We start from the raw sequence: 20876 nt of genomic DNA, 5'->3' as shown, positions 1-20876 counted from the left end.
CAGTCAGAATTAAGCCTCTCACATAATCCACACAGGGTGACATGTGCACAGGTGCACATATGCAAAAGTTGTGCCCTTAACCAGAAATATCTTGAACTTCAAAATAAAAAACGTGTGAGCAAAAAGGAATCTGGCTGCTTCGTAAAGGCATGAGAATTTCAAGTCATCTCTTATGCTGCCCTCATGAAATACATTTGTCTGTAGGCTATGTGTTAATCTTCTCGCCAACCCTCGATGAAGGAGTTTTAAAGGCAAAAAAAGTCTGCTTACTAGTTTATTACATCACTTAGAGCCAGATATCCTCCTGTATGTGATATTTCAGCTAATCCTGCAAGTGTCCCACCAGTCTCAGACCAAGAACATATGCGCTCCTGCTCAGGCACTTCACTCGACCATCAGAGAAGCTTCCTGGATGGCAAAAGCCTCTTGGCTAAGACTATCCATGGATTAAAACAACCATTGAAGGCAAATATGAAAAGCAAAACCTGTTCTTGGTATTTTATTTTAGCTAAAGGTACTTTCAAAACACATTTTGACAGAATAAAACACTTTTACAGTGTACCAAAGCCTCACAATCTGAATTAACTCTGGCCCTGTCTGATGAAACTGACTGATCATGAGCCCCAGCTCCAAATTTAATATAGCAGGTGAGAGCACTCCACAGAACACTTTCTTACCTCCTCTGGCCTTATCCAAAGACTGTTCTAACCAGCTGGATTCAGATCTCAGTGGGCAGTGACATTTCCCCTTAGACACCTTAAGCCACTCTCATACATCTTCCTGGGCACATAAAAAGCAACCGCAGCCTGATTCTATCACTGCATCATGGAATATATACAGTTCCCTAGCTTATATAGCTCTTCAAGCCAAGGAGATTTTGTTTCTGGACATAACCAGATGTATGAAATCACTTGATTTAAATCTGTTACGCTTCATGCTACAGGCTTTTTATTTGTTTGTTTGTTTGACAGCAACTGACTTCTTTCATGCACTTTTAATTGCTTACGTTCTTTTTCTATCTCCCTTATATAAACGATTTTTTTAACACTTGAAACCTAAAAACAGAAAACAGTCTGAAAATGTATTCATTATGGTTTCACCTCATGGTGAAATTTGGTAAGCATCACCACTGCGAGCTAAAGCAAATGTACACTTGCATCATCTGACAACCTAGAACACTTACAAAGACAATGGAATTAATGTTTTTTCACAACGCTAGATGTCATTTTCATTGAAAAATGTATTTCAGTTTCAATCACCATTTAAATCCTGTTAAGGAGAACCACTGACTCTCCATCCCACTACTCAGACAGGCACTGAGGCCTGTCTGAGCACCTTAGCTTCAGAATCAGGACCTTAATTTAGTTATGTTTCTAAACTGTAAATGTGGAAATTCAAGAAACAGTCACACAATAACATTTTCAGCACTCTAAAATTCACAGCAACTGTGAAGCTACAAAACCAGAAGAAAGTCTGGGAGGGCCCCTCTCCTGAAAAGCCCCATTTCTGCACAGATGTCCCTACCTCAGGCAGATCCCTGAGGTCAAAGAGGCAGACCTCAGGAGAAATATCCTGGATAAATTACTGCAGAGGGATTAATTGCCACACAGCTGAAATCTGTAACACAGGTTTTGTGAGAAGGGAGTACAGGCCAGCTTCTTTTCCAAAATGTCCTATCAGGCAAGATTTACATACAGATGAAAGCTGTTTGTTTGGGTTTTTTTTCCTCACGACAACAGAATCACAGTCATAATCAAAATTTCAGGGTTTCAAAAACACTTGTGGATGTGCTATCATCTCAAATCCTTACCTCACTGGAATCGCTGGAAAGAATTTCATATCAAAGCAAATATAAAACTCATTGACATGACAAAATGGTTGGATAAAAAAATTATTTTACGTTGAAATAGAACTTTCTGGCAGAACTCTCCGCTTCCCCACAAACTATGGAGGTAAAAGGTTCCTGAAATACCCAAGCCCCCTGCCAGCACGCTTCCATGTGAGAGTCACCTTGCTCGCAGAGCCTGAAGGATTTTTATTAAGTCTGACTTTTTTGTCAGGGCTCTGCAGGGGTAACCTGTCAGCAAGGAGCAACCACCAAGTCTGTCTTGTCAGTCCAACTGCTGTGATCGCAATTAACTGTCACACTGTTTTACTTCCTTCCCTCACAAACACTGGTGAAATATAGCTTTGGCAATTCAAGGCTTTCCACAGCATTAGAAAAAAAAAAAAAACCACAACAATTTACTCCAATAGCAATGCCAGAAAAACAGTAATTGCAGCATCTTCCCGGATACTGAATTTCACTCAAAAACTCTACCAGTGGGGTATTTTGCCCAGCAGAATCACAGAATCATAGACTAGTTAGGGTTGGAAAGGACCTTAAGATCATCTAGTTCCAACCCCCCTGCCATGGGCAGGGACATCTCTCACTGAATCATGTCACCCAAGACTCCATGCAACCTGACCTTGAACACGACAGGGATGGAGCATTCACAACTTCCCTGGGCAACCCATTCCAGTGCCTCACCACCCTCACAGTAAAGAACTTATTCCTTATATCTAATCTAAACTTCTCCTGTTTAAGTTTTAACCTGTTACCCCTTGTCCTATCACTACAGTCCCTAATGAAGAGTCCCTCTCCAGCATCCTTATAAGCCCCCTTCAGATACTGGAAGGCTGCTATGAGGTCTCCACGAAGCCTTCTCTTCTGCAGGCTGAACAGCCCCAACCTTCTCATCCTATCTTCATATGAGAGGTGCTCCAGTCCCCTGATCATCCTCGTGGCCCTCCTCTGGACTTGTTCCAACAGTTCCATGTCTGTTATGTTGAGGACACCAGAACTGCACACAATACTCCCAGTGAGTATGGACACTGACGTGTCATTTAGAAAAAGCACTCTCTCCCACACAGATGTACCCTGCTGAAACTTAAATTCAATCAGAATATTCTTATATCTAAAGATAGCAGAGTGGGCCCTTATGTTAGCTTTGAACTTTTCTCCCTTGAATGCTACCAGGGCTTCAAAAGCCAAACTTTACTAAATGTATTAGTTTACAGACATGCATGTTTACATAGGCAGCGCAATATCACTACTTTTTCCCCTATAGGAGTTTTCCCTCTCCCCCTTAAAATCACAATACCTTTTACATCTCATACTTATTTCTGTTTACAAGCACGATTCCTGTTCTGAGCTGCAAAACTGTCATCCACAATTACTATCTGACTCTACGTACACATGCTTACAACAAAGGAGATATTTCATAAAACAAAAAGGCATAACAAGCATACCTAGGCCTAAGCAAGCATTATTTAAAAACTGGGCCAAATTCATTTCTGGCACATGTATGGTACAATTTCAATGCATATTATTAATTCAGACCACTACAGATACTACAGGCACGGACTGTATTAAAAAGTCTAGACGAGATATACTGCATGCAAATCTTATGTATGTGATCAGTTTTTATGTTTAACTCTTCAGTGCTAAGACAAGAAATGTTTCCCATTGCAGGGAATCTTCCTGCCTGCGTTATCAGAACTCTGAAAAAATATAATCCTAAACCCTTCCCTGCATCAGTACCCTACAATTAGATGCTGTCACATTTTGCATACACCTGTATCAGCTATTACACACTATATTGTTTCACATCTTTCCTGTTTCCCCAAGAGCAAGTACTACAGAAGGGAAATCTCCAGAGGAAACATGGGTAAGTCTGGGAAATTCAGAGACTGTGTAGAACATTTAGCTTTAATGTCAGGACAAAAAACTGTTTTGCCCACTGCCAATTCAACAATTAAGCACAGTTCATGTTGTTTGCTTTTTAAGACATGAGAAAAGCACAGAAAAGTAAGAGGAGTCCCAGTACTCCTTCAGTGGTCTCCAACTTCTAAACAAGCTTCCTAAAAAGAAAAGATGAGCTTTGTGAAAAAAGGAAACAGTGCTCAGCTGTCAGCAGGTGATGTCAAAACACATGGTCCATAGATCACTGCAGGGACATCCTAATTATCCTCCATAGTCATGCAACCAGCCTGTTCCATTTGCCCAAATTTCTTATTATTGCAGCTTCCAGAAGCCAGTGAAGTAGGCCCAGAAAAAAATGAAATGCAATGAAAAGACAGAAAAGGAGGAAAGGAGCAAGTTTGAGACAGGTTTGGAATCAACAGGCTTTCTTCCAGAGGGCCTTCCCCAAGCACATCTTCAAATCCTTAAGTGTCTAGGTTGCGATCCATCACCCATTTCAATCTGCCTGCAACTCATTCCAGACATGTCCATAAAAGACAGACATTAGACATGGCCTTCAACTGGTGGCCCTGGCATGCCTAGCTGAAACAGGAAGAATGCTAATGGCAAGGGTTCTCTTCTCCTATTCTGTAAACACTGGCATTGCCTTTAAACAAATCAAAAAAACCAAACAAAAAAAACCCTAACACACACACATACACACACACACATCCCCTACCCCCCCCCGCTGCACAGTAAATTTCCCATTTTTTTCTTTCTGTTTTCCTCAGAGTTTCTCCTCTGTGTATTCCTGGAAGTTAATCAAGTTGAAAACTGTCATCAATCATGTTTACCTGGGAAGCAAGTACAGTTTCAGTTGGAATTACTAAAGACGTAGTAGTAACTAGTAACTATACTGGATTTCATTTCATTATAATAATATTTGAAGTAGTTCACTTTCATCTGGAATAAATTTCATTTGCAAGTTTTAGTTACAATTATGTTCCCCTTGTATTTAATCTGAATGAAAATAAATAAATACATAAATGAAAATAAATAAAAGATGACCTCCACTTGAAGTCCTAACCCTACAGGCAGCTGTAGCCTGCTTGGGCCCATTTAGTGTGGGTAAGCTGATCTTTTTCTATAGCCACTGCCACCCTAGGAACTGAAGTGATCACCAAGTATGCTTACTTCTGACCTTTCCAATCCTGGAATCTGTTTCAACTAGACCTCTGGCAAGAATCCAGGCAGAAGCTAAAATTCATGTCTTTGGCTGAAGCATCTCGCTGCAGGTCAGTTTTGCCACAGCACTCCCAAGCACTGGAGAACATGCCTACCTACGTTAACAGACTTGATTAATTCCTCTAAACCCTGTGCATTTATCCATGCAATTGAATGACTTCAAGAAAAGGGTTTACATATCCAGTCCTGCTTCCACTGATGTCAGTGAAAGTCTACATTGACTTCAAATGTCCAAATTATAATACAGACCCGCAAAGTTACAAATAATTGGGTTTTTTTCCTTAAACAAGAAAGATGAAACATAGATTTAAAACACACTGTCATAAAGGATTCTTGCTGGGAAAAAGCATGAACAAGTTTGAAAATGAAAGGATTGCAGATATTTATCATACATACACACAACCTGTGGGTAATGCTATTTATTAGAATTGCTATTCCAAAGCAAATTACATGATTAAATTGTTTCAAAACCTTACTTTTTCACCACTCTTTGCTAGGCCTAAAATAGAAAGCTAGCACTGGATATGCAGCTTTTTTCCCAGACATCATTTGTATTTGGATACCAAATTCCAGAACTTTGAAGAATTCAGACAACAGTCACAAGAGTTTTGAACGCCTCAACTCTCTATCATACCCAAACACAACTCAGATATTGCAGGGAATCTAGCTGATGTTCCCCAGTTCAGGGACAACCAGTGCCAACAGAATCCAGAAACACAAAGCTTCTTACCTAACTGAGCCAGCTGCTAGAATTGGGTCACCCACAATGCAAGCATGGCACAGGGAAACTCCATTTCTTCCGTGTATTCTTTAGCCTTAGCATGAGTAACAGCAGGGTGACAATATCTCTTCTCCAGCTATACAACTGATAATTTACCCTGTGCAAGGTGGTTTTCTGCCCCATAGGTTTTCTATCCTACCTAATGTCACTTCACTACATACCTGCGGGTTCCAGCCCCTAGATTTCATTGATAAAATTCAATACAGTGACCTCCTTCATGACAGAGGCTGCAGATTACACCATGGAATTTGCACAGATTTGAAAATGCAATGGTATATTCAGGTGTACAGTGTAGTATGTGCTAAAGCGTACAATATATGTGCTAAAATATTCCAGAGAGACAGCTTGGCTTAATACTGGAAGATTTATCACAGTCCCTGTTGAAAGCAGAGGTGGCACAGCAGAGAGGCTGCTGTTCTTCACAGCTTCATTTAGAAGCCTGAAGGCCTTAAAAGTTAAGACTGCAAATATTTAAATACCTAAAGTGAAAACAGTACGTCTTCCAGAGGTTCTGAGCATTTAAACTGTAGCTTAGGAATGTAGCTATCTTCCCCAGTATACAAGAAAACATCATCATATTGTAGTTTTGGGTTATTGGAACCAAAGTCCCTTTATTTTGTCATTTCTACCCTCACTCTGAAAAGGTTAGCATTATTCATCTACCAACTTGTTTTGGTCTCTGCAATTCAAATGCAAGGTATTTATTTTGTCCATTCACCACCCCACCCCCCCAACTTCCTGCCTTGAAAATGGAATTTATCTGTGTCTTTCACATTAGTCTACAACATTTTCCATCTTACATTACAAAGATTTGCAGTTAAAGGGGAAAATGCTTTGCTTGTGAAAAATAAGAAAAGGAACAAATATGTCTCTTGCCCAAAAATTCTAAAAATCCTACTTATATAAACAATGTCCCATTTCCAAAGCACAGAGATTTTTCTGAGTTCAGCAAACAGACTGTGCTGCATTTACACAGACTCATGTTCATTCATCACTTTCAAGTCTAATTACCAAGCCATTTCCCTCTTGGCAACCTCTAATGGCCAGAAGAATTAGGTTTTACATGGTCAGGATACCAAGGGATAACAAATACCCATAACTCTTTGCAGCTGTGCAATTTGTAAAGCCTCTCAAGCTTTGTCTGGGCAAGGGACTACTGCAAGGCAAACTTTCCTCCTCATGCGCTGCTATATCTGGACAAATGCTACAGGTCTCACTTGAGCGCAGCCTCTCATACAAAGTCATAACAACATCTTTCGAAAGTAAATAAAAAACAGCCATAACCTACTCATGGAAGCACATGCAAATACAAACCACAGAGTGGTGGGAAATGCTCTGTGCATCATGTCATTCACCTCTCCTGGTGCACAACTGCTCCTGGCTGCATGTTAATCCAAAAAATGCCCGTTCTGCCTTAAAGATATAAAGTGGTACATTGCTAGAGCTTCTCCCGTACGACTGACTGGCAGCAAAGGAGAAGTCTCTATGAAAAGCCCTTCCAATCTTCATTAGTTTCTCCTATCTCAATCATTTTTCCTACTCAAAACTCATTGTGACATCTCTTTCTACCATCTTTTCTTCTGCAGGTTTATCTATTCATTCCAACCAGTTATAGTGAATGCCTCCCTTTATCTTTATAGCCAGTCCATTCAGACCCTAATTTTTTATTTTCAATTCTTTCTAAACACCCTCAACACAGACCAGATGAAGAGAGGAAAGTAAAAAAAAAAAAAAACAAAAAAAAAAACAACCTTCCAAGAGCACTAGAAGTGCATTGTAACAGGACGAAATGCATAACTGGATACAGCTAAAATTATCTTCAAATTCACTGCCACATTGTGACACTGAACTATTTTTCTTCAGAGGTGCAGGATTAGATTTTTATATTTCTCTTTAAGGCTGGTATGTATACAGCCCACATTTTTAATTCCTGATTAATATGTATTAGTTTGTTGCCTACAGGCCAAATGGGGAGAGAGGTGGGGACAGACAAGAAGAAAAACCCTGGAGCTTATTTCATATAGAAAAAAGCATATGGAACTTCTAAGACGCCTGGACAAGAAATAGTCCTTTTAAAAATAATAGATTTTAACACTGAACAATGCCAATTAATGTAATTTTTGCTGACTTCAAGATATTATTTCTTAAAACTAATAAATGAATACACATACATTTTGTAAAATTGCTACATGAGACAGTTATGTTAGGAAGAGTGTTAGATGTATTACAATTACGGAGTCATGGCTTGGGAATGTCTAATAAATAAAACACTGGGGCATACAGTGTTAGGACAAGGGGTAATGGGCTCAGACTTAAACAGGGGAAGTTTAGGTTAGATATAAGGAAGAAGTTCTTTACTGTGAGGGTGGTGAGGCACTGGAATGGGTTGCCCAAGGAATCTGTGAAATGCTCCATCCCTGGCAGTGTTCAAGGTCAGGTTGCCTGGAGTCTTGGGTGACATGGTTTAGTGAGAGATGTCCCTGCCCATGGCAGTGGGGTTGGAACTAGATGATCTTAAGGTCCTTTCCAACCCTAACTAGTCTATGATTCTATATTTGAATGCAATCAGTGTTTGCCATAGAGTAATGGTTTGTGCAGCGACAGAGACTCCGCCATAATATTAATTACAAAGTCAGCTTGTAGGTGGCTGCTGCTGAGAAAGGACTGTTAGTGACCTCTACAGAAGGTCGGAAGCAAAACATCTGTGTTTTAAACCCACAAGCTTAGGTCAAATCTAAACAAGCAATAAAGGGTTAATGAATACTTAGCAAAGTGCTTTGAAGAAGAAAAGCATTAAGCAATTTCTGACTGTTATTTCACACCTGTATTTCAGATCTGAACTATGCATTAAATTACTCTCACAACTTCATAGTTTAGGCTTCTCCATACCTCTGGACATGTCCTGTTAGGATCAGGAGACATTACCTATCCAGGAGATCTGGGATACAGCATTTTATGCACAAAGCTCACAGAATCCTAACAAGGATTTAAACCTAGAGGAAAAACTTTTACAAAGCTGTACCACATAGTGATACAGTCAAGTGTGATACAGTGATCACCATCAAGGTGGAAAAATCTAATTCAACCAACAGAGGGAACAGGGAGACAATATAAACAGGTGTTCCCTTGAAAACTCCAGTATGGTTAGTAATACTACAGGAAATGGATCTCCAGAGGCCACAAATTGTTAGCATCCCTAATGCGTTTGCAAATTCCTACTGTGCAAAGTCAGCCTGTAAAAAAAGGCCATTTCTAATAAGTGCCTTGTCTGGTTTCCTACACCATTTAATTTCAGATGAATTTTATGAAGACTCTGCTACATATTTTACCTCCCATCTGGTTCAGATTTGACAATGAAATATTTGTGTCCCACCCTGTTCTTTTTAAAGCTCCAAAACCAGATGTCTCCAGCACAACATGACTGCAGCAGGTCATACCACATTCTTCAGCAAGCTGTGCCAGGCCTACTACCCCCCACAGATGGTTCCAGGTAAGGTAAAATTCTGTTGTTTACTCCTTAAAAGAATAAAGCAAACAAACTCAACACCTCTAGGGCACTGTGTGAAAAAAGACTGAGTAAAATATATTATGGCTTTTTCTTCCAAAAGTTTTTATCTTGAAGCGGTGTTTCTCAAAGCTAAACACATTCAGAATTACAGCAGAGAGAGATCGCCCTTCCCCCCCCATTGGCTTGATTCCAGCACATATTTCTGCAACTTCTCTGTTGTGATAAGCAGGCAGGTGTTTCAGAGCATAGGGCCGGGTGGCTGGCATTTCAGGAAGTTACAAATTTCACACCTGCATACATGGCATATGAGAAGGATGCTGATGAAGACATATTCTATGAGATCCTACATTTTCAATAGAAAATGTGTTTATTTCTTAGCAGTTTCACAGGGCAGCTCTGTGCTACATATGATGCCACCTCCTGTAACACAAACAATTTATTTGTGTGGATGAAATGTCAGAACAACACCTTTTATCCTTTCCTGCTGATACAAATGTCCCTTTTGCAACACAAAAGAATTTGTATGGATGCCAAGAGAGCTTCTTTTGCAGAAAAAAGATGAAGTTGTGATGCATCTTTAAACTGGACAAATAATTTCTGCATGCACAAATTTGATATTTTAATGCAAACCAAAACATAAGCAGGTACTTGCTCACAAGTAGTGGTATTTTATAACAACATTATAAATATTATAAGAAGGTATCCCCCAAGAAAGACCACTAACCAAGCCTGTCAAATCTTAAATGCTACAGTAGCAAGTAAAACCAGGTATAATCTTCCTCCAGACGAGCTAAACATCTCTCAGTATCATTACAAAGCAGGATATTAAAAAAAAAACAAAACAAACACATTATTAGCTGCTTGCACAATAACCCCCTTTTAATGTCACACATGAAAGCACCTAAAAATGTTCCCAAATCTCTTCATGAAGTTCTTCCCAGTCTGGCAAAATGTTTTAATGTAAGTGGCTATGAGTAGCCTCCACGGAAATTCCTTTCATATAACATATGATCATACTGTTTGCTTGATGGAGACACTATATTAGGCCAGTGCACCAAGCCTGGGAAAAAAAAAAGGAGTTCTTTGCTAGAAATAAATGCAAGCTAAAACCACAGAAAAGAGCCAAATGGCATGAGAACCAGTAGAATCATTCCTAATGAGATGAGAAAGGAAGAACTCTACCAGCTTACCCGTTTATGCCAAGTTAAATACGCTCGAGTAGAATTGACAAATGCTGTGAAATTAATATATTTAACGAAATAATTCTAGAAAAGTAATGTGGTTGCACAACGTAAGAATCATTTATCAGAAAACATCTTATGATTTTTGTAACAGGATAACTTACTTGCCCCTTTCAAATGCCAAGGCATCTATTTCATCAAAGAAAAGAACTGAAGGAGACACCGCTCTGGCTTTCCTAAATATCTAGAAAAACAACAACAAAACACTGAGTTCTAGGGAATGGAAAACTTTTTACAGAATACTATCACCCTGTGCACACCTCAAAAGCTACAGAGCATCACAAACCAGACATAAGCCTTGTTGTCTTTTATAAAAAACAAAAGAACAGATGTTTTAGAAGTTATTCATGATACTGCCCAATGCAGACATACAGTTAAAGCTGCTACTGGATCCCAAATTCAACATTCATCACTAGGCCAACACAGGACAAAGTTAAACAACACAAAACATCCCTTCTGCTTCTTTTCTTTTTCAAATTTAAACCATAAGAAGTTGGGCTTTTTTAAAGTTTAAAGGTAACTTTATAAGCAGAGAAGAATTTCAATGTCAAGAATGTTTAACATATAGTATTACGTATGCTTTGCCCCTTCTCACCTCTCTCACTGCTCGTTCAGATTCACCAACATATTTATTCATCAGCTCAGGTCCCTGCAAAGTTAAAAAAAATGGAAAATATAAAATTCCACATTACATTTATCAATAAAATGACTGAGACATCTGCCAGTGCTACATTACCGATGTGCTGTTACAAGGAATTTTGATAATTTGTCACTTGCAAGTCCTATTTGTGTATTTTTAGACTTACCTTCTACCTGTACCAAGTGCTCCTCCATTTGTTATGGCACTGTGCATGCCTGTAACTATGCATGTAAGTTAGTCTTATCATAATACTTTCCTAGTCCTTTCATAAGAAACTGAATTACCAAAAACCAAACACACACACAGAGAATTTGGGGCTCTTAAAAGTTGTTGGCTCAACAACAGTAACAAGGTAAATCAGGCAGAAAGAGGAACCACCAAAAAGTGCTTACTTGCACTCTCAACATATATCCTGCCCAGCTAAGCACCAAAACAGTGACTTAAACCAATGTTTAACAGCATTTCTTTGAACTTGACATTTTGCAGGCCCAGAAAGAAGCTGCCACCATACCAGCACACCCAACACCCATCCATGAGGATCTCGGTCCATCCCCAGTAAGAAAGCTGCTCAGTGTCTGCAGACCACAGGGTTAGTGTTCAGGCCTTGAGCAAGTATTTACAATTATAAAAAGAAAAACAATGGAGAATTCTTGGAGTATTTTCTGTCCTGCTATACCCTGTAGGATAGGCTGCTTAAATAATGCTTCCTCATGGGACTAAGAGTCTCCTGGGACTGGTAATGACTCATTGACTTCAGCCTGGTTTGCATCAAACATGCCCTGCAGCCACAACGACTGACAATTATCTGTGCCATGAACAAAAAGAGCCAGTGGCTTCAATCTGTTTTCCAGGGAACAGGTGTCCTCATCGTTTCACCAGCAGAAACTACACCCTTCTTCGCAGTCAGAAAACCCAACACTTCCCATGCTTCACAGCTGCAAGTACCTTCAAGTAACAAGGGGCAGAGCAGCAAGGCAGCTTTAAACAGCAGGCATGTTAGAATCAAGACTATGGCAAATGTACATTTATACATTGGCAGTGACAGAGCTTCTGTTACAACCCCTCTGTAATGGGGACATCTGGTCTTTGTACCCAGATCAGAAGAATACAGATTCGCTATTCTGAAAATACAGCACACTGTTTTTTGCAGTCTCCTCTCTCCATACTGATTTTCACTCTTACAATAACAGTTAATGGACTGACTTATCTTGATACTGGCACCACTGGAAAGTACCTGTGCATATGTATGGGAAAAAGCACAAGTCATCTGATATCAGCAAAGCATCCAGGCTAGGCCACTATTTTTATTTATTTTCAAAGACTTGTCCATTATCCACAGGACCAGGCAAGATACTGCAGCAGCCAGACCTATAGTACCACACAGGTAAAAGCAATTGTTTTAAGCGTTGGAAAAGCAGCACTGCATGCCTCACCCATAGGAAATGTAAATGAAACAACTAGCATTGCTTCCTTTCATCAACATCCATCCTTACAGCAACTGCTGCAGTAGCTGAAGCGTCACCTGCAGGCTTTCAACAACTTCAGAATTCGAGTCTGTTGGATACTTGCATGAAACAGAATTATTCATATATATAACTAATGGATGCAGGAAAGAAAGAGAGAAAAAAAAAAAAAACAAAGTAAGAGAGAGAAACACAAAGTCCTTTTCTACTACCCACTGTGGATGCTAAACATGAGGAAAGTAAAGCATTAGTGCGGAACAGGCTTGCAGCTTAAGAGACAGCATCTAGCTGCTCCAGGCCCTGGCCATTCATCAGGTTTAGTGCAGATGAAGAATCAAATAGCATGGACCTAACAAAACCTTCAGAAACAAGGGCACAGTCTTCCTGTCTAGCTATCTGTTAAACTGAGATGACACACCAGCAAACCTCTGCAGATCCTACCCACAGTAACAGATTTTACTTTTTCTGTGGACCTTTTCCTTCATGTTCTTATTCTCCTAAGTAATTTTTATTCACATCAGTATTCTCACGGAAAACAATACCATATACATATCAGTGCCAACAGTGTACTCCTTCAGTATGACACAACATCAAATAGCCTGATATTTTCTTTTCTTTTGCCTGAGTAAAAACAATTGCTTAAAACCAAAACTACTCTCTTTGAGCTTTAAGGTACAATATAATTTCAGATGCTTGGAGTTTTATTTTTAATTAAGCATTAAAATATGACCAAGGCAACATCAAAGCAATAACTACTGTTTAAAATGTTTCCAATGAGAATTATTTTGAATATATGGTTTTGCTGTAAGCTTTGACGTGAAGTTTTGACTCCATGAAGTAATGACCTGTGCTTCTTCATGGGGAATTTTTGCAAAAACCGATTTGATGGTCTCCTTGTTCACCACTCATGAGTGACACCAAAACTGCCATTGAGGACCATGTATTTTATTACAAGTGGCTTGGAGCTCTTGTTACATATTGCAATAAAGGGAAAGACTTCAAATTAAGAGAAAGCACGCACAAAAGAGGAGGAATCCATATACATTTCATCTCATGCAAACACTTAAAACCACAACACAAAACCTTGAAATGTTCAAAGAAGCTGGATGTAGCAATTAAACTGGGTTAGCTCTGGTCCCTCCTGAGCTGAACGTCTGCCTTACCCTGTCTGCAAATGGACTGTCCTTTAGCAAAGACTGATGGCCATTCTTCCAAAAGACAGAACTGTACGGGCAGCAGTGCATAGGCTGTTGCAGAGTCACCTGCTGACAGCTGACACTGCTTCTAATTTTCACAAAGCTCACCTTCTTGTTTTAAGAAGGTTTCTTGGAAGTTGAAGGCCATTCAAAAAACACTGGGGTGGGGGGATTATTATTTTTCAATGCTAAACTAGTCAGTAAGTTGCCATTTGTCGAAACATCATTTTTTGGCACAGAGGTGAGCGTAATACTGCCTTTAAAAGCTGTTTATAGTTGTGGATATACTGACCAAGAGGTGCTTGTAACAAATGGTCCAGTCTAATGATACATAGCATCTGCAACAACCCATCTTTCATACAAAGGGATGTGAAGAATTAAAACCTGTTCTTTCTGGTCATTTGCACAATGACTCCAAAATCAGATAAAGACCTGAAGCAGGAAATTGGCAGAAGTAGTTGTAGCTTAGCCATGTGAGACTAATAGTATAAAAACTGCCAATTTGGCCCACTCTACACTGTTGAGTTTTATTTATCCAACTTGAAAAGTAGAAATAGTTCCCAGGTATGATGTTTAAACACTATCCCATCCTCATTTACAAGAAATGCTTCCCTTACATGATGAAAACTTCCACTTGTTTATGGTCTGTATTAATGCCTGTTTTATTTTTTTTTAATAAAAAAGCACGAATAAAAGAAGATTCCTTATATTTAAAATATGATCAGAATAAGCTCTCTAACTGCACAAAAATAAGATCCTTGTATACAGGCTGCCACATAAGCTTGTGTACACATGGTTATGACAGAAGTTCTCAGGGTGTTCTTCAACTACAAGAGGAACATCTGGTTATCCCTGAAGTTGGAGTATCAGTAGTTTTTCTAAGCAGTGCTTAAAACCACTTGCAAATTTTTTCCACATGAAAATGCAAGGGTAGCGACTTTCAATATAACAGAAATCTAGTTGGTGACATCCCTCTGTATACAATTTCTTTACTATTTTGACAATCAGGTAAGCTACGCCCTGAAGTTTGTTGAGCTAGATGGACACAGCTCCAGATTTCTTCAGCATACAGCCCTGCATGCTCTCTTCAAAAATAATGCCATTTAAACACATGCAAGGTTCTGGGCTCTAACACAGACGCACTGAGCCATTTTAGCTACAGAAACAGTTCATATTTTTAAAAATCCAATTAATTAGAGAATTTATAGCACATCCTACAGATTATTACTCTACAACAGAAAACATGCAATTCCTTCTTTGTCACGTGCAAAGTAGAAGTGATCAAACAGACATTAAAATATCAGCCATAACCATAGAATCACAGAATGGTTTGGGTTGGAAGGGACCTTAAAGCTCATCCAGTTCCACCTCCCTGCCACAGGCAGGGACACCTTCCACTAGACTAGGTGGCTCCAAGCTCCATCCAACCTGGGGTGGAGCACTGCTAGGTATGGAGCAGCAGCAGCTTCTCTGGGCAACCTGTGCCAGGGCCTCACCACCCTCACAGGGAAGAATTTCTCCCTAATAGCTAATCTAAATCTCCCTTATGTCAGTTTAAAGCCATTCCCCCTTGTCCTGTCACTACATGCCCTTGTAAAATGTCACCCTCCAGATTTCTTGTAGCCCCATCTAAGTACTGGAAAGCTGCTCTAAGGTCTCCCCTGAGCCTCCTCTTCTCCAGATTAAGAGTTCATTAAAGTATCCCAAATTGTTATCCTTTGTTAAAAATGTTAAACAAATTTTCAAATACAGTTAGTTTTACTATCTGCAATTAACTTACAAGTTACTATGAATGTGTTACTATGGATCTTTTGGGAAATTTCATCAAACATTTGCCAGAGTTTCTCATAAAACCACAATGCTTCTTCATTTTTCATCTTAAATTTTTTCCTTAACTAGCTACAGGCACCAAGTTTTCTTATTTCATGCTTCTGCCCACTGAAATCCCCACCAAAAGGCTAAAGTATCTTCCCAAAACTCAATGACAGTTCTTCACAAAGCAAAACAGTTGGCTTTTCCAAGTCTCATTAATCTGTTTGATCTGCCACAGCCAAGAGCTGAAGGAAAAAGCAGAGGAAACTTCAATAGGAAAATATTTTGACATAATTGACCCAGATGACAAACTAAGCTTAGGCACATGTTAAGCACAGAGAATGGTACAAAAGCATCAGCAGGGTGATACAGGAATAGGGGAAGTTAAATCAAGCCAAGGTGAAGTCAGAGCTTTGAGAACAGTGTGTATTTTTGCAATTACTGCTAATTGAAAAAATAAGATTCCTTCAGCCCAAGCTCTTCATTAACAGCAAATAAAATGTCAGGAATATTTTCTACCTTCAGGGAAAAAAAAAACAACAAAAAACCCCTAAACAAAAAAAAAGCAACAAAAAACCCAAACACAACCACAAAAAAAAAAAAAAACACACACACAAAAAAAAACCACAACAATTTTTTTTAATCACACCAGAGCTGGAACTCCTAACCAAAGCAAACCATTGGTTTGCTCACTGTTAACATCCATAAACACTACTTCCTGTAATGCATGTGCCTGGGTGAGAGGTTCTTTGGTTTTGGGTTGGTTTGTTGTTTTTTTTTTTTGAAGTATTGTTTCATCATGTTTACAACAATTAGTGTGTCTCTCAGCTGAATTCCAGGGAGTTTAACTTTTGGAGGTCTAGATTTTCTGAAATTTTAAGCTGTTTTTTTGTCACTATCACCAAGTGAATTTTTGCCTTAGTTGTAATGTTAAACAGACAAGTATTATAAAGCACTAAGAAGCAAGAGGAAAAGTGATGCTTCCAAACCCATTACAAGCATATAGAAGTTACATATTTTTTCTTGTTATTTATTTTGTACTCAGGTAATCTGCTTGTTGGACAGAAAACAGAACTCAAGATTCCCTGTTGACATAATCCTGAGCAAAAGCCTCCGGGAATTAGCAGAAAGTCTCTCCCTGGTTTTAGCAGTCTGCATAAGTAGAAAGTAATGCAATGCAGGATACCATCAGTAACATACAACCTCTCCAGTATCTAGCAACCTGGGCAAGCAACAGAAAATCCATGAAGAAAAAAATATTCATTAGATTCTCAGCACAACACAGTGACACAGGATTTCCTATAAATCAAATAAATAATGGGGGGGAGGGGGAACCCACAGAAAACTAAGACGACAGTGATATCAAATTTAAATAAACTGAGATGCAAGACAAACGCAGATATAACAATCTATGCCATACAGAAATATATGGAAGTTTACCCAGAAATATTCTTATCACCACAAAAGCTTAGTGGTCTAATCAATATGTATACATCAAAAAAGCAGCCAGTCAAAGCTGACCCTAAGCACAGGAACTGTCAAAACAGTATGGAGAGATACCGACCACAGTCAGTCAAAGAGAGGAAAAAAGGCACACAGAAATAACACAGTGACAAAGGGGTTCATTTTCCTTATGTTCAATTTCAGAAATCTGGATGACATCTAAAGCAAAAGTGTCACAGAGAAAGTTGTATACATCAGAGAGGTGTCATCAGCCTGGCAAAAGCTGAAAATTCTATCCTCCATCATATTAACGTTGATACCTCCAGTACCTGTGCAGAATTTTCCTTTTCTACTGGTAAAATAAAGGCATAAAATACATTTCAGTAGAAAATTACAAAAGCTGGGGCAAGCACAAAGGAGTGTGAAGAAGCACAAAAGTGCATAGAAGGCTAACTGAAATAAGAATTTAATCAGATCAAAGACTATTGATAAGACTGATGCTCAATCCCAAAGAATTAAGAAGTTATCCTAATTCACACGGTCTTGTACTCTCTTGTATCCATGATCACAAAACACTGAAAAGTCTTCAAAAAGTTGAGAACAATTCAGTTGTCTTTTTGTAACAGAGGTTCAGAATGGGGGAAAATAAGCAAGATGACCACTAAAAAACCTGAAAAGGTTCAGTGCAGCAAGGGATACAGATAAAGGGGTGGTGGGAGGGAGCAGGAAGAGCCATCCCCCGGAAAGTAATTGAAAACCTCCTCCCCAGTAAATTTGGTAGATATATTGTATTAAAGACAAAGAAAGTCAAGTGAAGGAGTAAAAATAACAATTTCCCTTAGGAATTACATGCAAGATTGCTTTGTAAAACAAACGAACCAGCCAAATGCTTTTCTCTGGAAAAGCAAAAGGCCGCCAATCTTGGTGAAAATACAACTATAAAAGGTTTTGGCCAAATATCAAAGAACATGTTTACAAAAGAGCCACATTCATTGTAATACTAACCATTCAAACATCACAATAGATTTCAGGAGAGAACAGGATGCAACGTCAAACATCTGTTATCACGTTATTTTCTTCAGCTCCTCTGCACGGAAATTGTATCTAGACCTTGTCCATCTTCCAAACCTTATTAGAGGTAAGTCAGATGTGGGCTGGAGGCCGCGTTGTTTTTACCGTGCCTTATACAGCATGATGACAGCCCATCATGTCCAAGACACATGGAAACGTTCACTTTTTAACAGGTTATATATAACCCAGCTGAAGAACCTCACTGAGCAGAGTCAGCTGTCCAAACTGCACAGACATTGCATAGACACATCTGGAAAACAGTACAAAGCCTTCCTGGAGCCAGGCTGGGGCAGGAGCAATACCTTCTGCACCCAAGCAGGGCAGCCAACTTAGAGAAGTAAGAGTACATGCAGCACTCCAAGAGAGCTGGATTTATGTGCCCACGTATCTTAAATGTGGTGTGCAGACATAATCAGTCCATCTTCCAAAAAATCACTGGACCAAGTAAGCACTGCATGTAACGTACTCAATTTCCTCTCAGGTTTCAGACACGGGGAGATTCAGCATCCAGAAACAGGCTCCCATAGAACAGCCTGTTCTCAAGAAGGACCCAAGAACCTGAGACACCTGGACTATCGTGACAGATTACAAATATTCCACAAGCTGTACAGCAGACATTTTTCATCAAAATTATTTATTTGGGGCAGGACAGACTGGGAGGAAAATGCAAGTCTGAAAATTAAATTATCAAGAAACACACTTCCATTCAAAAATCCTGATACCTATTCCAGGGACAGATATTTGAGACTTAACATAAAGAACAGTAAAATTAATAGGACTATAAGCAAGGAAAATCCCCTCCCTCAGGGGAAAAAAAAAAAAAAGCCGAAAACAAAAAAAAGGCACATAAAAAAAAAACCACAAACCCAAAAAAAACAACCCCCCACTTATTTATCTACTTTGGATTCATTGCAGGAACACATGCAGTGGAAATTAATTCATGCCTGTTTTGCCTGAATAAGTGCTGCAGACAATGAAGTTTAACACATTTAGTACGTAATGGATGTTGCCTTTTCTGTCCAGGAAGCAAATGTGAAGTTAGAGAAAGTGGGCTATGCTCCCTTCCTGGAGTCAACATATCTAGGGCTGGACATGCTCCAGAGATGTATTTCTTGGAACACCTGTACATGGAGTATTTGACCAGTTCCAGGCCAAGGGATTTAAATGCACGGGGAATAAAAGGCAGTTTCCCCAAACTACCCACTGCTACTACTGCTTGTCAATGACTGGGTTTTGCAGATCTCCACTGTGAAGAGACATTGCATTACTCTGTAAATAATTTCATATCAGTGTGCCACTGGATACTTCTATTCAGCATGAGCCAGCTTTCATTTTGGACAATTAACTGCATCAGTAAGAATGCCTGATGTAGCTATGACTGATGAATATAGGATAGTAACAATGTTCATTTTTAACTGTTTGGGTTTTTTTTTCAGACTGCCACCTTTTATCCCTCCCCATGCTCTCAGGCATCAGGGCCTTGGGCAAGAAAAAGGTTTTTTTTAAACAGTGCAGGAGGAAAAGGTTACCTTGTTTACCAATAACTCTGGAGTACAAAGAACTACTTTGTCCTTGCAGAGGAGGCAGAGTAAAGGCAGTGTTTCTTAAGGGCTGAGGTTTCCAAGGCTGCTCTTGTTGATGTGAACGTGACGCAGAGGCATGTCTGCAATCCCAGGAAGCGCAGGCAATGAAAAGGTGCTGGCTCTAGGGGCAAGGCAACTGCCTCTCCTCCCAGAGAGGACAGGATCCAGAGCTACAGCTACAGGATGTCTGAAAGGACAGGCAGAGGAGGAAGCTGTGTAGAAACTACCACCACAGAAGGCTTTGTGAGTAAAGAGATGGCCAACAGACAAGGGTTTGTGATCTTACTGCTGAGAAGGAGATACTTTTAAAATACTTAAATGTTTTTTATTGCACTTCATTAACATTTTAACACATCTGCAAGGCCACCCCATGTGGAATCACTCTGCTCTCTTTTTTTCCTTCCTACATGTTGAAGCTCAGTATTATTATTAAATAACTTCCATTCATGCATTTTCCATACAACCCACAGTAATGACTTACACTGATTCATAAGCAATGAAATCCAAAATCTTTCTATAAAGCATTTCTTAATAGAATCATAGAATAGTTAAGGTTGGAAAGGACCTTAAGATCATCTAGTTCCAACCGCCCTGGTTGGTGACACTGACTGGTCTGTAATTCCCTGGATCATCCATTCTTCCCTTCTTGAAAATGGGGGTTATATTTCCCTTTTGCCAGTCGTCAGGAACTTCACCTGACTGCCATGATTTTTCAAATATGATGGACAGTGGCTTAGCAACTTCATTTGGCAGCTCCTCCAGGACCTGCAGATGGATTTCATCAGGACCCATGGACTTGTGTACATTCAGGTTCTTAAGATGGTCTTGAACCAGATCCTCTTCTACAGTGGGTCTAGGGTCTCCATTCTCACAGTCCCTGCGTCTGCCTTCCAAGACTTGGGTGGTGTGGTCAGAGCATTTGCCAGGGAAGACCAAGAAATCATTCAGAACCTCAGCCTTCTCCAAATCCAGGGTAGCCAGTTCTCCTGAGAGCTTCCTGAGAGGGTCCATGTTGTCCCTAGTCTGTCTTTTATTTGCAATGTAATTATAGAATCCCTTCCTGTTATCTTTCACATCCCTAGCCAAGTTTAATTCTAACTGGGCCTTAGCTTTCCTAACCTGGTCCCTAGCTTCCCGGACAACATCCCTGTATTCTTCCCAGGCTGCCT

General features: G+C 39.6%; 1 protein-coding gene across 21 annotated transcripts in view; it reads right to left on the bottom strand.

The window, feature by feature from the left end:
• The window catches only part of AFG2A (AFG2 AAA ATPase homolog A), a 226077-nt gene that overhangs the window by 168239 nt on the left and 36962 nt on the right, over positions 1-20876 (bottom strand). For 11 of the 21 annotated variants that reach the window (XM_061444184.1, XM_061444152.1, XM_061444161.1 and 8 more), the window contains exons 12-13: positions 11095-11148; positions 10604-10683 (exon numbers count right to left, since the gene is read on the bottom strand). The exons of 1 other annotated variant lie outside the window; for it this stretch is intronic. In XM_061444184.1, the coding sequence (XP_061300168.1) occupies positions 10604-10683; positions 11095-11148 (134 nt within the window). The remainder of the gene's footprint in view (positions 1-10603; positions 10684-11094; positions 11149-20876) is intronic. 9 more of the 21 variants (XR_009741636.1, XM_061444250.1, XM_061444262.1 and 6 more) reach the window with 1 other exon arrangement.

Source organism: Pezoporus flaviventris, unplaced genomic scaffold (genome assembly GCF_033815535.1).
Source record: "Pezoporus flaviventris isolate CSIRO_AGI_PZ_B2104156 unplaced genomic scaffold, CSIRO_AGI_Pfla_v1 ptg000002l, whole genome shotgun sequence".
In the NCBI taxonomy this organism is placed as follows: Eukaryota; Metazoa; Chordata; class Aves; order Psittaciformes; family Psittacidae; genus Pezoporus; species Pezoporus flaviventris.
Note: the sequence above shows the minus strand (reverse complement) of the source record. Positions and strands in the feature narration are given on the sequence as shown.